Genomic DNA, 17,373 nt, shown 5'->3' on the forward strand with positions numbered 1-17,373 from the left:
GGAGATAGAGAGTAAAATACTTAATAAGATAAAATACTTAATAAGAGATTAAAAAAAAAAAAAAACCTCCCGCGGAAAATCTATCCGATTGCTTCGAGTAGGTCGTGACGCGAAGGTGCTGCGCGCACATCGGAGCCCCATGTATAAGTATACGGTCCCGCTGGAACCGAGCAACAATCGTATATCGATTTCCCGGAGAGCAGCTTTTTCTCTTTCTCTCGCTCACTAACCAATAGTTTTTATCCCCCGCGCGCGCACACACACACAATGGCCTAACGAGCTAGCTGCGCATATAGCTTCTCGTTTCTCGCTCGCTCTACACTCTCACTCTATATACGGCTCCTCCTCGCACACATGCACGAGCTTGAACCCCACCCTTTGGATTCTCTCGCTCTCTCTCTCCAATTAAATCCCATACGCTGCCAATATAACGGACGATCTAATGAGGAAAGCCATTCGATCCAATTTCCGCTTTCCACATTCTGCATTTTCTCCCTCGCGTGCCTTGCCTTCAGCCTCGCCTCGCTCGTGTACGCCTGCACTTCCAATATATATGTGTGTGTGTGCAGTCCTTCCCCGTTGTCTTATGATAGAACGCATTGTACCTCGTATTACCTGTGAATTTGTACGATACTCGAGTCGTACTTTACAATAAGAAGTTTTAGTATTGAACTCTGGCAGAAATGCTCGATATTAATAATGACCTAATGAAAAAAAAAAAATATCGATTTAAAATATCTTAAAATGTATTATCATTAATTGTTACAATTATATCATAAATATTAAGCACGTTTTGAATGGCCTTGAAGAGAAAATTTTATTGTTTCAAAAATTTACACCCGATTTCAAAGTCTTTTTATAAAATAATACCACTTTCCACTACTAGATGGCGAGTATCTCATTTGTAAATCTGCAAGTGGCAAAGTAAATATAATTGTATATATACAATACTTATTTATTTGACTTTGAAATAGAATGTTTATACATACAATTCTATTTTATATTACAAAAACTCGGGATTGTTGTTTTTTGTATGAAATCTAGGTCTTTAGGAGTAATGTGTCGCTGTATACATACTATTTTTCCCATATATTGTTTTTTTGTGGTTAGACAAAGGCAGATACTTTGTCCTTGTTCTACTACACGAATTTCTGAAAGAGTAGCTCAAATATTCATTATGCAATTGACAACTTATAGCTCACGGATTGTTGGAATATTATCGTCATTAAACATAACAAGAATTCTGTCATGCAATTTTTCAAGTTGCCTCAATTCCGATTTATAGGCATCGTTCCAAATAATCAGTCATAACTAATAATACTATATACACATATTAAACGGCGACAAGTACTCCCGTAGGCAGATGCTCTAATTTAAACACAATAAAAAGCGCTTATCAAATAACGCTGTTGATAATAAATGCTATGTCATCAAATTAATTTTTGACTTTGATTATTAACGAAAAGGATTTAATTTCGACGCTTCAGTTCAAAATTAATGTTTTAATACTAATTTCTTCTTCACGTTAATTACTCAAAAAACTCTAGAAAAATTGAACCATAATTAAATTTATACTACGCCACTAGATGGCGAGTAACCTTATCTGTAAATCTGCAAGTGGTGAAGTAAACTTAATTGAATAAGTCAGAGCACGACTGTAAAACCGGCTGAATGATTTATTTTCACAATGAAAGTACTTCATATGTGTCTTACAGCGATCTCTTTACGGAAATTTTGCGGTCGAATAGCGCACAAAAATCATCCACAAGTTTTGCCCTTGACTGCAACTTGTACAGCCGCGGCAGCGATTTCAAGGATCTTGTTTTCTCGCTCAATCGCGTACATATATACAGTATATCCAACGAGAGCGGCGATCGTCGCGTGGCTGTCATTCGACGCAACGCGTTATTATCCGCTTGAAAAGCTCCGAAAGTGGACTGGCACGCTTCAGGCGTGGCGATCTCACAACGAGGTGGTCAAGAGGTGCAGGACGAGACTCGAGCTATAACCGAACGCTGCATGATTAACGACCTACGCGCCCAACCATATAAGCACAGAGAAAGAGAGCTATACATCTATAGGCTGAATAATTTAAAAACAAGGAGGTAGAAGAGAATATGTAAGCCCTTCGAAGGCGTTCAATGGCGAAACACCGAGATAGCCGAGATACGGGTTGTGTAGAAAAGCGTCAATGCAAAAAAAAGGGATCCGAGCTACTGCTGGGCTCTTTCTTCGAGTAGCTATACACGCCCTTGCATTATTCAGTCCATATCGCGCGACTCGAGTGCTGCACGACGGTATAGTAGAGAGTTACTCTAGGCGCATGTGTGGCGCGCGCTACAATTGAACGATCGCTCGCGCTAAATCCGTCGCCTCCGTACTACCCCCCGCAGCTCCGTATCTTTTGTTACACCCACACCCAAGTTATATGTACATACGTGCAGATGCAAAAAGGATCTGGGGGAAGGGGGAGTAAGTAACTTTCGCGCGCGCACTCGTACCTATGTACGTATAATATCTTCGACACTCTATGCGCTCTCTATCGCTAGCTCGGTGTGTACAACATGCGATATGCATGCGCAGAGCCTCGAGCCATTAATGGAGCCCGCCGAAGTTTCATAAGAGATCGCTTCGAGGCTAATTGCGCGCGTGCTCACGCATACAATGTGTGTCCCTTGCACCGTTCGGAACACGGCGCGCAATATCGACTCGTGAGGGCGTACGTATATATATATTGGCATCGTTGCATGCAGTGGATGATCCTCGGCAAACGATAGCAGCTAATCTTAATTGGGGACGGTAGAGAGTGGGTTTTTTAAAAACTTTTTTATTATTTTTGCAAATGTTGATTCACGAAGTAATAAAAGTTTTATAACAGTTGATAAGTATATACAAGATTTTATTTTCAAATCACTACAAGAGGGCACTCGATGATTATCTTTAAGACCACAAAATATCCAATTCGTAACATTTTATTTGACTCAAGAATAATAAGTTCAAGGATATCTTACTTGAATATGACTAAGCGATGTCAGTGGAAGCGCGCGCCTGTAATAGTAAAGCAAGGCAAAATAATCTTGGAAACTTTTAATCTGTTTTCGTCGATTGTTTGTTTACAACTGATTCGTAATGAGTAAATGGGTTTTAAACGAGTTTCGGAGAGTCGAATTTACTTGAAGTATATAGCACCTACTCGTACCGCTAACGGTATTTTAAAGTAAGCTTATTTCATTTGTCGCGCTTACATCAGTCACTTTTAAACGAGTCTTCAGTCAAAATGAAAAAAAAAGTGCAGCTATACTAATTCTTTCAATCGAGTGAATGTATCATTTAAATTGAGAAAAACTTCGACAGTGACATTCGATCATAACATAAGAGTAAAACGCAGTGATTTTGGGCTGAATCCGCTGCCGCTGCTGCCGATTTGAATGAGTAATCATCGGGAAGCTTTCAGCGCGCGGGCGCTCCTTTGACACAGCAGCAGCAGCGCGCGAGCGAGCTACATTTCATCGGCTCCTCCTCCGCCGCTCGCACGTACGCTCCGAAATTCGCGTCACGTTCGGTTCTCTCTCTCTCTCTCTCTCCCGCATTAATTCGCACGCTAATTCGAGTCGTCGTGCAGGCACGGCACAGCACAGCACAGCAACGCAAAATCAAATCTCATCATTGCGCTTCGTATTCAGCGCGCAGGTACATAATACAACGCATACGTGCAGGCGCTTATACGTATGGGAAATGTGCTGCTGCTGCTGCTGCTGCGAGGAAGCAAAAAAATATTGTCGATTCGACAATTGGTAAATTATACGTGAGAGAGAGCTAAAAAGCGAGCGAGCGAGAGTTAGCGGAGGAAACGGAGCGCTTTCGAGCGTGAACAGCGTCAAAAGTTGCGTTATACTTCCCCAGCTGCGTCGCTGCTGCTCCTGCCACCATCATCCCAGCTTCTTCTCAAACATCGATTTAGCACTTCAGTGGTTTGCCTCTCTCTCTTTCTCTCTTTCTCTTCTTCTTCTTCTTCCTCTCTCTCTCTCTCTCTCTCTCTCTCACTGGCTGCGAGAAGATCGCTTTTGAAGCAGCTTCTGTGTACAGCGTTAATGCAGCTTGCAGCAGCAGCAGCAGCAGCTGCCTCCCCGGCTTTCTCGCTGCCTAGCTGCTGGTGCTACCCATTAAACCGACTCCGAGCGGCCACAAATCTACAGAGAAGCAGCACTTGCTACCTCTGCCGCTGCTGTTGCCGTTGCTGCTGAACGACCCCTGCACACAACTGCCACTGCACCGCTGTTGTGTTGCCGCTTCTGCTTATGCAGCCTCTCTATATACGCACGAGCTTCAGCCCCTCACGGCAGCTCCCCCTCGACACCCCTCCTGCTTCCTCCTGCGGGCGGTGGCTTTATTCTGTTTGGATATAGGCTACGTGCCTCGTGGTTTTGCATTAGTTGCACTTTTCCTTCCTCCTAACCCCCCAGCCGCCTCTCACGAACGATTGTTTGCCAGACCGAGCTAGAGCTTTTTGTGCCGGCGTATGTGTGTGTGTTGTTTTCGTTAATCGCGCGCAACTATATAAATAATGATCAAAAAAGCGCACGCTAATTATCGAGTTAATTATTTTGCCTCGATTTAAACGCGACGCAGCTTTTATTCGCGCGTCGAGCAAATATTTAGCGATATTTCAATTAACCGTGCGTCATCGCGGCAAGAGATTTTATAATAATGATTAAAAATTAAACGAGATGATTACGGTCTAGACGGGGAGAAAATTTCACCCGAAATTCATCCGAAAAATATATGCTTTATCGGCAGGTGCGCGCGTATCGTACACAATACGCAGACAAATGAGAATCGCGTATCTAAAAAACAACCGACGAGATAGCGGGCTTTTTTTCGGGAAGGTCATCCTACGGCCCAAAATGAAACTTTCAAGTGTGCGCACACATAGTCTCTCTCTTTCTCTCTCTCTCTCTCTAGCTCAGGTATACACATTGCATAGAGAAAACGGGCTTGCGCGAGAACGCGAAACTCGACAAAAGAAAAACAGAGGGGCACACACACGCGTATTATATTCGAAGCATAGCAGCAGGAAAATAGTCGTAATATAGCCCGCGGGCGAAACCAATTCAGAAAGCTCGAGCAGAGCTGAGCGAGCTTGAAAGACCAGACACGATGCAGCGAGAGAGAGAGAGAGAGAGAGAGAGACAGAGAGTAGTGGCATACGCTGACTTTATTGCGCCGAGGCGCGAGGTGTTTCGTCCTTGACGCGCGCATTGATATGTATGTTATACTGCTGCACGCGCATGCCATACATATTCAAGCGATATGATACGAGCTGACGTATTATTTGTCCCGGTAGTTTCTGCAGCTTGTCGTCTCTCTCGTCCCTTATTTTCTCTCATTATTAACTCTATTCTAACGCTGAACTACATTTACGCGACCTCTCCGTTTACGATCTGTTCCCTCTGGCGTAAACGAGTATCGTCGAACTTTACATATTATCTCCTCTCTCTCTCTCTCTCTCTCTCTCTCTCTCTCTCTCTCTCTCCTTTCCCCAGCTGCTGTTCAACGTGACTCTCCGTCGCTGCGGATTAAGTTTAATTTATATAACCCCCGCGCGCGAAGGATATTTTCACCTCCCTCATTGTGTATAAAGATCGTTCGCAGCGATTTCGAGCGAATCGAAATCTTTCTCCGATCGGGAGAAATGATTCCTCGAGACCGAATGTAGCCGAGAATCACTTCGGCAATCATTGGGTAATGATTCACAGAATACGTTTCGGCTTATTTTCTTGATACCAGTTAAAAATTTGACATAACACCGGGACAAGTACAAGTAACGCAGCACAATTAATAATAATACAATTAATAAAATTATAACCCAACAACACTCTAATCGCTTCATTGTCGGTTATCGTGCATATATAATAAATTAACCTTACTAATTTAACTGCGCGTTTCGAGTGAGACATCTATTGGCGAAGTATAAAATCTATTTTGTAGCGAGGATGGCCAACGTCTCAGGGGCTGCATATTTAATTTTCAATATACCAAATCGACTCCCTAACCCATCAGGCCAACTCGTGCAATATTTTTTGGTCATCGAACGTGACTCTTTCAATTTTATATACGAAACATTACGTGTCCGAGGATCAAAAAACTGTGCGAGCAGAATTGATTTGGTAACGATTACTATTGATGTACGATTGAAAATGAAAGAAATAAATATCTACCTATATTTTATGTATTGGCAGTGATTACATAACGTTATTGCTACTCTCATTGCTACTTGTCGCTGCGCAGGGAAGCGACCCCGTCTGTGAAACAAATGTGACACTCTTGAGCCGCAAAAACCTACGATTATCGGGCTCGCTCGCGCGTTTTTTTACGGATTCACTGTACCCTGTACCAAACGCACCGTAAGAAGTTTTCATATAAAAAAGAAGGTGTAGCAGCAGCAGCAGATGTGGCAGTGAGCGAACAGCAGAGAAATATACACTCGACTTCAGCGAGCGCTCAACGCGACAACAACAATAATAACACGTGTAGACGATATAGATCGCATTTAACCCCTTCGTACGGCTGAAGAGGCACTCTCCCCGGTAGCAACGGCAGCAGCAGCAGTAGTGGCAGAGAAAAAATGTTCAGCGAGTAATTAGCGAGCGCGAAAGAAAGATATGTAAATGTATGAGTGTGCGTGCGTGAGTGTACATTGTACATGTACACCGAAAATTTTTTACTCGCTGTGCGGAAGAACACAGGAGTAGTCGGTGGCGACACGATCGAACTTTTGATTCTGACGGGGTGGCGTAGGAGAAACTTTTTCAACGATTCGATATTCACATATTATTTTGGATATCATTGTCGACATTTCTAAATTACACTCGGCAACAAAATTATCGCAACAAAAAAATTCATCGAAATTTTGTCGATTTTCAAATGCTTCTATCTTGGGCTAGATTTATCGTATCGACACGCTTTTTTTTTTAATTTCTTGGAAATTTTGTCCTCTTCAAATCCATATAAATTAAGATAAGATTCGAGTTAATGTTGAGTTACCAGTAGTATTTGAGCGCGACACTAAAAATTGCTGAAAAAAAATGACTGTTTGAACGTGTACCAGTAACACAGTAATTCTTCTATCGAAATCTAACATACACCATCGCAAAGTGCTCTTTTCAACGAGTAATTTAAAAAAAAAGGACCTCTCTACGATTTTTTTAACGGCCTGTAGGTCGATTTGAAGGTATGGTTTGTGTACGCAAAAAGCCCAGAAAATTGTCTTGATTTCAGCTAAACGGGGGATTTTACGTACTTTAAATGGTATCTTCAAAACGACCTACAGGGCGTTAAAAAAATTGTAGAGAGGTCCTTTTTTTTTAAATTACTCGTTGAAAAGAGCACTTTGCGATGGTGTATGTTAGATTTCGATAGAAAAATTACTGTGTTACTGGTACACGTTCAAACAGTCATTTTTTTTCAGTAATTTTTAGTGTCGCGCTCAAATACTACTGGTAACTCAACATTAACTTGAATCTTATCTTAATTTATATGGATTTAAAGAGGACAACATTTCTAAGAAATTAAAAAAAAAGGTGTTGATACGATAAATCTAGCCCAAGATAGAAGCATTTGAAAATCGACGAAATTTCGATGAATTTTTTTGTTGCGATAATTTTGTTGCCGAGTGTATTTGCCGAAAACGAGCCTATAATTGTTCGAAACAATTTCATTTCAAAAATTGACCAAAATTAATTTTTTTCGATTGGGCAACACTGCATTAATTTACTATTTACTATTTCACGTTTCAAATTGCATGATGCGCACTTCAATCAAGCGTTTATCGTAGAACACCTTAAACAGATTGTGCCTCCGTAATACGAACGAGCTGCTTCGCTCATTGTGCGAAGTCATGCAAGCTTTTCCTGTCCTTTTTTCTTGTGCTCACTTTCTCTCTTACTCGTGCCATGTGTTCGTATAAACTGTGCATGTTTTCAATCTGAATCAAAGGTTATTTGAAGATCATTTAAAAGTCACATCGTGAAAAAAGGTGAATAAATTACGTGTAAATGGTAACTGTAGCATCACTCTAAACAAAAAAAGTGCCTAAAATTATTTAAACAATTTTATTTGAAACAAACGATCAAAATTTATGTTTTTCGATATAACAATACAGTATTATTGTTAATTGGACTATTCAAAAGAAAAGGGTCTCTTTGCATTTTTTTTATAGAGTCAATAGTTTTTGAATTGTTCAACTTTTTTAACAAACACTCGGTTGAACGAAAAGTAGACAAGCAGTTCCTCGTGGCCCGCTCATGCTGCATTACGCGCATCTTTTCCCCTCTTTTTCTCTTGTGTTCACTTTCACTTATACTCGTGCTACATGTGTTCATCTACGATCCAAATAATCATTCAGTAAGCGTTAGGTCGTCTAGGCGTGCACAGCAAAGAACTCGACTGCAGCGAGTGATTCGAAGTGAACATTTTTTAAGTTATAAGTAAAATAGTGTGTGAATCGCGCGTGAATTACTCCGAACAATGTCCCAAGACGTTCAAAAGTGCTTGAGAAAATTAGAAATTATACGCCGACAGATCGATTGGGAGGTGAAAAATGAACGAAAAATGTTTATTAGTCAGCTCGACAAGTTGATCGAGGCCTGGACGAAACAAGCTTCAATTTCCAAACGGCAAAGAAGCGAGCTCGAACTCTCTATCAAACTTCAAGATATTTTAGAGCCGAAAGAAATCAACGATGTTCTCATCGATTCGCTGACGTGGAAAATGCAATCAGACGCAAGAGTATTCATCCAGTTTTTGATCGAGACCGGTTACGAGGACGAGCCCGACTTCAACGAGGACGCCGGGCCACTGGCGCGTCGCATCACACCGATAAATCACGCGGCCAGAGGCAGATCGGGCTTCAGGCATATCCTCATTCCCGAACTCTTTCAAATTTATCACCGATTCGACGTCAATTACATCGACGAGTCCGGTTTGACTCATTTCCACGTAGCCTGCATGTCCGGCTGCGACGACGTCGTCGAGAAATTTCTCGAGCATGGCCATGATCCCAACTATGTCTGGCGGGAGACGGGCGACTCCCCGCTCCACATGGCTTTGTACTACGGAAACATGCGCATAGTCCATCTGCTGCTGAAAAGCGGCGCCGACCCGAACTTGGCCAACAAGGCGGGCTCGACGCCTCTGCACGTCATCTGCCGGGAGAGCTCGAAGGGTCTGGACGTGGCCGTGTGGCTGTTCGAGGCCAGCCACGAGAAGTATCGTCCCGTACAGGTGGACGTCCAGGACAAGGTGGGCAACTCGCCGCTGCACCTGGCTCTGCGCTGCGGCGGCCAGGATCTCTTCGAGTGGCTGCTGAAGAGAATCACCAAGCCGAATCTGGCGGACCTGGAGGGATGGACACCGCTCCACTTGATATGCGACAGGGAGGACGAGGACCGTGCCAGGAAGGAGGACGAATCACGCTGTTTCCTCCCCTTCCACCCCACCAACGAATTCCGCTTGGTGAAGCTGTTTCTGGATCTCCACGGCGATGAGGTGCGAGTCGATGCGCGGGACAGATCCGGCAACACGCCGCTGCATCTGGCTCTGGCGCGCCAACGCCTGAACGCGGCCGAGCTGCTGCTGACACGGGGCGCCGATCCGAATCTGCCCAACGCCGAGGGCGTGACGCCTCTGCACTTGATCTGCCAGCACGACGATACGGATCACCTGGTGGCGAAGTTGTTCCGGCTCTGCGACGCGAGGAATCAGCTGGTGTACGTCGACGCCTGGGACGACAAGGGCCGGACACCGCTGCAATGGGCCGTGGCTAAATACTTGACTAGAACGATCGACTTGCTCCTGATGCGTGGGGCCGATCTGACCGACTTCGTTTTCCCGTCAGAGAGTCAATTCGACTTGAGCGTTTGCAGGTGGCGAGACCAGGAGAGTCGCTTCGAATCGAGAAAATGGGCGTCCATGGTACTGGAGATCGTCGAGCGCCTTCACAGAGGAGGATACAGATTGGAGCTGAACGACGCCACGACCTACATGAGAACGTTCGACCATTTCGGATGGACCAAGTTCCAGGTCACGCTCGAGATGGGAGCATTGTGCCGTAAATGGGCGTTGGGTTTTTTCTTGCAGCTGATACACTACCGATTGCCGATCATTCCCTGTGAAATGATCCTCGATAACCTGGAGGACCAGGATATATATAATATTTGCGTGGCGAGTTGTCGCAAAAATTAACTCGTGATGGACGAGAGCATTATTATTTCAATGTCTGATGTTACAATAATATAAAACATTGTAGATATTTTATTTTATTAAAATAAATAAATTTAAAAATTTGAATTTTTTTGTGTCTCATTTGTATTTCTAGTTTTAGTTAGCGCTCGGCCGCTCGGCGCGATTTTCAGCCTTGCGCGGCTCGCTGTAACTTGTGATTTAGCTGTAAGCTTTCTCATGGCGTAGACGGATTTTCCAATAATTTTCATTTTCACCAAAAAAAAAATGAACTCACAGGTCTATTTTCTACTTTTTCTAATGAAAATTTAAATTATCGGAAAATCCGACTGCACCATGAGAAAGCTGAAAAAATTTCAAATCAAAACCACATGTTCATTTATTTTTCCAGATAAATCACAATGTCATAAGAGCGAGTTATTACAAGTTACAGCCAGCCACGCAAGGCTGGAACTTGAGCACTTTTTTGAGCAGTGAGTAAAAAGATGAAACAACATTTATGCTGCGCTCGAGCCCTCGCGCGCGACGCTTTACGTGTATATTATTGTATGAGAAGAATAAGGAACAATTTTGTTGCAGGATTTTCATTAAATAGTACTACTAATGAACGGAAATGACTTGATAGAGGACTAGATGACTTTATATCTAAACATTCTCAAAAAAACGCTATTAAGGAGGTTCCCATGGGAAACACGCTGGTCAATTGAGTGTTCGCGCAGTAACGTGGGTTAAGTTAGCTAGCTTGTCGTCTGCTAGCCCTAAAACGAGCCGAAAAAGTTTCGTTTTCGCGTCTTTTGTTTAAAAAAAATGAAAAAACGGCAGGCTACCTCTACTTCCACTCATTCCACTGCGAACTTTGATTTCTTTTCATAAATTGTAAATGTAGCTCAAATTTTCATCCATTTCTATGTTGCCCATGTTAATTTGCGAAACTTTGATCGCGTTTTTCTCGAGATTTTGCCTGGCTTGGGCATATGAGAGTTATACCATTGGATTCGGGAGGTCAAAATCTATCGATATTGATATATGTACTTGCGAACTTTGCAAGGGAACCTCCTTATACTAATTCTATCCTAAAATTTGCAGCTTTGCTACTAGTTTTAGGCTCTTGTGATATAAAATATTGTTTGCAAGTATTATCGTTTGCAAATTTCACCTTTACTTGTTAACGAAACGGCATCTTATTTTAGGATTTTACCCTATATGCAGCTGCGTACTCGGTACTCGAAGTTACAAATGCACACATCGCAAATGCGAGCACGTGGGGCTAAGTGGCGTTATCGGAGTATCGAGTATTGTCGTCGCCGTCGATGCCTTGGCTTTTGCCACTCGCTCTCTTCTCTCTTCCCGAGTGCAGCAGCACGGCTATATATACAACATATATATCGTATAGCTCTCGATACATCTACCAGCCCCGGATTATCCCAAGGAATTATTACGCTCTCTGGTTACTTGGGTCGTGCGCGGTGAACGTGGTATAGTATAGCTGCCTTATAATCACGCGGCTTCCGCGCTCTCGAGAGCGCGTGATCATCGGGCGTCGAGTTTTACGATTTCGCCGCTCGCAATTAAAGTTCATTAACTGCGGTGCGGTGTGCGCGATACGTATATATGTTCGGCTAAATATCGTAACGACGACTCGATATCGACATCCTTTTTCATCTCATGAGCTGATCCGCACTGTATCCCTGAATCAATTTCATCTCGAAAAGTACGTACAAAACTATTTTGACCTCCGATGCTTTCCACTCGCTCCGATTGCCAAAGTCGATTTCTTCGCCTTGCATTATGTTACATGTTGCTGTTGTTACTGTTGCTGTCTGAGGGGAGGAACATGAAATAAATGTATAATGCTTGAGTGAGGTTCACACACAAGACTTTATTACAAATATAATAACTTAATACTATTTCAACAAAACTTACAAGCTACGTCGGCAGATGATCGTCGAACTTGATGCTCTCAAGCGTCATACGTTTTCGTTTGCCGGCCTCATTTTCATTATATCTATTTATTGTATTTAAATTTTACAATACTTAATGCTAGGTTATTGGTATATAACAATTACATTTATCGGATAAGTATACATGTATTCTCGATGATATCGATCCAACCGGCGTGTGCACGCATTCGTGACGCCGCATTTTATCCTCCACATCCGTTTCGATCGATTTTCCACAGACAGCATGGCCCCATAGGCGAGAGAGAGAGAGAGAGAAAGAATGAAGCAAGAGACAGAAAGCAACGCCTCGCGCGAAATTCAATGCGATCCACGAGTCGAGCTTTCGAGAACCTCGACTCTCTCTCTCTCTCTCCTACATATAATTTTAATGAAAATGCCGACAAATTTCTAAAGTTGGCAAGCGCGGCAGTTACGACGTACAGACGCTCCACTCGCATACACATGAGGTACGAGCTTGGCGCAAGCTCTACACTCACATACATACGGGGAGGACTTTTTCTCGCTTCTGCCCGGATCTCTTCGAACAAAAACCCTCGCTGCTATAGTACGTACTGTGGTGGCTGTGTACCGCCTCGTATGGAAACGAGAAAAGATCGCGTACATCTAGTAATAGTAGTGGTGATGGTACGCCGAACTATAGAGTCGAGATTCGTAGCTGCGCTCCTCTTCATATACACACACACCTATATACCTGCGATTGTACGTATCCATATGTATGTATGTACGTATGTGTCGCGCAGACAACGAGGAAATGAAAATACGGGAGCTTGCGAGCTCCGCTCCGCGGCACAAGCACGAGTTCATTGAACCGCGTACTATATGTGTGTGTGTGAGTGTGTAGCTCGAGTGAGACTGACGCATGGGTGTGTGCACGTGCGAATTGTGCTCTCTCTCTCTCTCTCGAGGTATGGGTATATTTGTTGAATACGTTCGTTCGGTAAATGTACGTATGTGTGTGTGTAGAGAGTATTGAGATCGGGGGATGGGATGAGTGAGAAACCGATGTGCTCAGCTCAGCCTCGGCTCGCGCGCTAATTTCTCAAAGTGCTCCGCCGCACGAGAGTCGCGCGCAAGCTCCATATTTATACGCGTGTAAGGTACAGACGTACGAATGCGTGCTTTTTATTCTTCGATCTTTACAGCGCGCCGCGGCAGCAGTTCCGCGGCGGGCGAAGAACAAGCATTTGTTCGTAGCACACACACACTCAAGGGAGTATACGTACGCATCGACTTAATCAAGCAAAAAACCAGGCCGCTCGTACATGCGTACACAGTCATCTCAGCTGAGAATTTGGCAAACAACGACGAAAAAAAAATCACCTCTGCTCCAAGTGCTGTTTTATCGTCGCTACTCTACTATATACACGATAGCTGCTCGTCGTCGTCGTCTATATAGCCAAGCGAGCAGTCGAAACTTTCAAAGTGAAATTACACATAAGGTTTTTGGACGCTCGATTCTATAGTATAGTCGCCCCCCGGAATAATACAATCTGGTCAGTCTGCAGCTAAGAGGATCGGATATCCGGAGGCTATATGTTATATAGCTGGCTCTCTCGTCGACGACCGAGCTTTCGTCTGCGAAATCCGCGCGCATCCAAAGAGTAATAGTAAAGCTCGGAGGAACAAAACACCACCAGCCAGCCAGCCAGCCAGAGTGAAATCGTCGAAAACTAATTATCTCCCGCGCGCGCGCGTACGTATACCTACCCTACTATAGTTCGCTCGCGCGCGCAAGTGCTGACGACGCAGGGCTTCCTCTCGCGTAAGTGTAATTACTCAAACAGCAGCGGCGCACGGGCCAACATGTGTACGTACTAGGGACTATACTGTGTACCTATATGCTCTATCCTCGCGCGAGCGCTAAAGACAATTTAAGTGCGTGTGCATGGTCTCCCTATGTATGTGTGTTTGTGTGCATTGCACTGCACGCAGGGCCAAAATCGCTACCTCGAGTAGAGACCCTTCGTCGCGATTCAGAACGATGCGTTCGGCGCGCACAGCAATTTTGACCTAAGCTATACACTCGAAAGTCCATGCAGGAGTCGTTTTCTCGGACGAAAGGAACGAATCAGCCGGAAAACTATATACATACGGTACAGAGAGGGTCAAAAAACAGGTTTCGGGTATAACTAATCGATCTCTCTCGCGTTACACACACGCGCGCGAAAGGCAAAGTATCCGTCGTGCACGCTCAAACGGAGGCTCGCTGCTGCAGAGCCAGAGAGACCGCACAGTTTATCACCGGCTAATTGGATTGCCGAGATTGCTTCCCAACCGTTTTCTCTCTCTCTCTCTCGTCGTCCTTCTCCCGCAGCACACGTATCATATATATACGCCCCCGCGCAGCGGTAGCACAGGTTTCCACCCTTTCTCTCTGTGCACGCGAGCAGAGGCGGCAATTACGTTTCGCGCAAATCGACGTGTGTGTGTGTGTGTGCGAGCGAGCGCGATCTTTTTCCTGTGAGCGAGGGAGATCCTTGCCCGACCCTCGCCACGCGTGTGCAGCTGTATATACCGTATACCGTACTACTGTACGAAACGATGCGAGAAATAGAGAGAAAAAGGGATGGCGTATTTAAACGCCGAGTCGTCGTCGTCGTCTGAAACGATTTCACGTACGACTGCGGCCAATGCGCGCCTCTGTGTGCAGGATATCGCTTCTTTCTGTATATCCGAGCTTTTTTCAGTGCACACCTGATATATGGGGGGGGGGGGGGNGGGGGGGGGGGGGGGGGACACATACGGTTGCGATTTCAAAATGCGGTTAGAAAAGTTTCACCTCGAATCGCCGTACATTATCGACAACTAGTTTATAATTTTTCACGAGCTCGAAATCCATTGGGACGCACTGTGTATATACGCACAACGCGCGACAAGCGACAAGCGTACGTTTGACATAACCGCATTCACGCTCGATGTGTATGTGTGTGTATACACGGGGGCGCGGCGCGCGATTTACTCGGTGAGATGGATTGGGGGTGACTCGAGAGCGAGGGAGAGCAGCGAGGCTGCACACGGACGGAAACTCATCGAATAATTTCGAATCAATTCCGCGTTGATTTATAAGAGTTTTGTGTACGCGGTGTTTGCGGATAGAGAGTAGAGTAGAAATGTACTGTATATCCGTTGAAAGTTTTGCGCGAGTTTTCTCTCTGCTCTCTCCGCCTCGTCGTGGCGGTGCGCTCGTATATATATAGGGCCAATTTGTGGAAATTTTAGCTCTCGATGCTTCGTTTCGTTCTTTTGTGTGTTTACGGACATTTCAGGCCTTTAAATAGTTGGAAATAAAGAAAAAACAACTGAGAGGAGCTACCGTCGCAAATCTTCGTTTAAAGCGTTGATTATTCCAAGTGCATCGAGCCAATTCGCGCAGACAGAACAATTCCAATTATTTTGCCACCAAAATCAAACAAAATAAAACACAACGAAGATTACTTTATTTTTAGTCAAACTTAGAGTTCGTTAAATTTTTTTTTTTTCGTTCGTTACCCAAAAAACTATTTCAACAAAATTATCGAGCCGTATACGTACCTTTCACCCTATACAGTGACCGAGCGAGACAGTGTTTATGGGAGTTAAACTACATACGTATACACGTGTGTGTGTGCGTCTATATATCGCGGGCGTGTACTCGCACACGTCCAGGTGTTGCGCTCAGGGAGTTCGTACGTATAACAAACCTCCCTCCTCACCCTCACCCTCACCCTCCCCCAGCTGTGTTGTTCCATTGGTGCGTTAAAGCTGATTTAGGAGTTACACAGAGCCTAGCTGACACACAGTACGCCGCCGTCGCGTTTACCCCGCCGAGGGAGTTGTTTAGAATAATTAGTAAATTGCCATGATACCGTGGCGCCTGCTATCTGTTAAAAGTGCCCGCGTACAGTAGAAGCTCGGACAAATATATAAGTAAACAATGATTAACGCGACTCGCCACGCTAGAGCTACGCGCGCCGGGGTTTTATCATAATTATGCGTGTATACAGAGCATAAGCTCGGGGAGTTTGTATTATGGGTGAACTTGCTAACAAGCGTTATTTTTAATATGCGTTTTTTAGCGCGAAACATTTCATTGATACTGATAATCGGGTCATCGACTCGGGACGTTTTTTTTACATCTTTGAGCTCTCTCGCGATCGTCGGCGACTCGGAAAAGGACACACGATCTGGGAGGAAGCTCGATGAAAAATGCAAAGGGTTAAAAGCTGTGACAATGACGACGACGCCGCGATGCCAGCCTGAGAGAGTTCGGTTGCGCTCGAGCACAGCTAAAATTTCCGATAAATCGATACTCCACGTAGGCGCGCGCTCGAGCCCGTCTCTTCGTTCACACGTACTACACAGCATCGGCCATGGCTGCATCCGTGTATGAGCGTGTGTGTGTTTATGTGTCGTGCAGCAGCTGCTGCTCCTGCGTATCGTACGTACAACCATTGAGATTCTGCGGCCAGTGAGTATATCGACCATGGCTGTGTGTCGTCTGTGTGTGTGTATACTACTATGTACTACTGTACGCAGTGACACGTGCCCGCGGCAAAAATAAATAAGCTAAAAACGAGGCAAGCAGCAGCAGTAGCGTAGTCGACTCGACCTCCAGCCGTTATAACCGTTGAGTATTATGCGCGCTATATTACGGCGTGTTACACACTTTCAGCTAAATAACGCGTGGAGTCCCCGAGCTTGCGGCATTATCGCAGCTTCGCGAGAGACACGTCGCAGAGAGATGCGCCCATTTGACTCGATGGAGAATGCTTGTCCGCGTCGACTCCGACGTATCGGCTATCTATAGCTTTTGAGAATGGCATTTCCAGTGTTCGCAATTAAAAACGTCGATTGGGATCAATGGGACAAGAATACGAGCTTGTCGAAGCTTTTTTAATGAAATCCATGCGTTTTTGTATTATTAAAAATTTTTTCGACAGTTTATTTTACAAGGTTCTACATTCGGCCTTACGGTAAAGATACGATGATAAACTATGATACATCGAGGTTCCTCCTACCTTCCCTCGGCGCGGGTGGGCAGTCTGCCAGAGCTGAATCGCTGAAAAGCTGTGTACTAATTTTAGGTGCATATACGCCAGGAGAGACAGAGTCGCTGACCGGGACATCGAGTCAGAGATCCATGTGGGGGGGAGGTTTGCTCCGTAGGATGGGGTACACGGGGAGGGGGGGGGGG

At 44.6% G+C, this 17,373-nt stretch overlaps 2 protein-coding genes across 2 annotated transcripts in view; both read left to right on the top strand.

The window, feature by feature from the left end:
- The window catches only part of LOC106659665 (Down syndrome cell adhesion molecule-like protein Dscam2), a 135,272-nt gene that overhangs the window by 16,113 nt on the left and 101,786 nt on the right, over nucleotides 1–17,373 (top strand). The gene's annotated exons all lie outside the window — the stretch shown is intronic.
- On the top strand, nucleotides 8,527–10,242 carry LOC106659664 (ankyrin-1-like). The gene has a single exon (XM_014382342.1). It carries the CDS (start codon nucleotides 8,527–8,529, stop codon nucleotides 10,240–10,242), a length of 1,716 nt encoding a protein of 571 aa, XP_014237828.1.

The sequence above is a fragment of the Trichogramma pretiosum genome, unplaced genomic scaffold (assembly GCF_000599845.2).
Source record: "Trichogramma pretiosum strain Unisexual culture from Peru unplaced genomic scaffold, Tpre_2.0 scaffold65, whole genome shotgun sequence".
NCBI lineage: Eukaryota > Metazoa > Arthropoda > Insecta > Hymenoptera > Trichogrammatidae > Trichogramma > Trichogramma pretiosum.

Coding starts and splice junctions, on each gene's coding strand:
- LOC106659664 (XM_014382342.1), top strand. CDS start 8,527: ATGTCCCAAGACGTTCAAAAGTGCTTGAGAAAATTAGAAATTATACGC.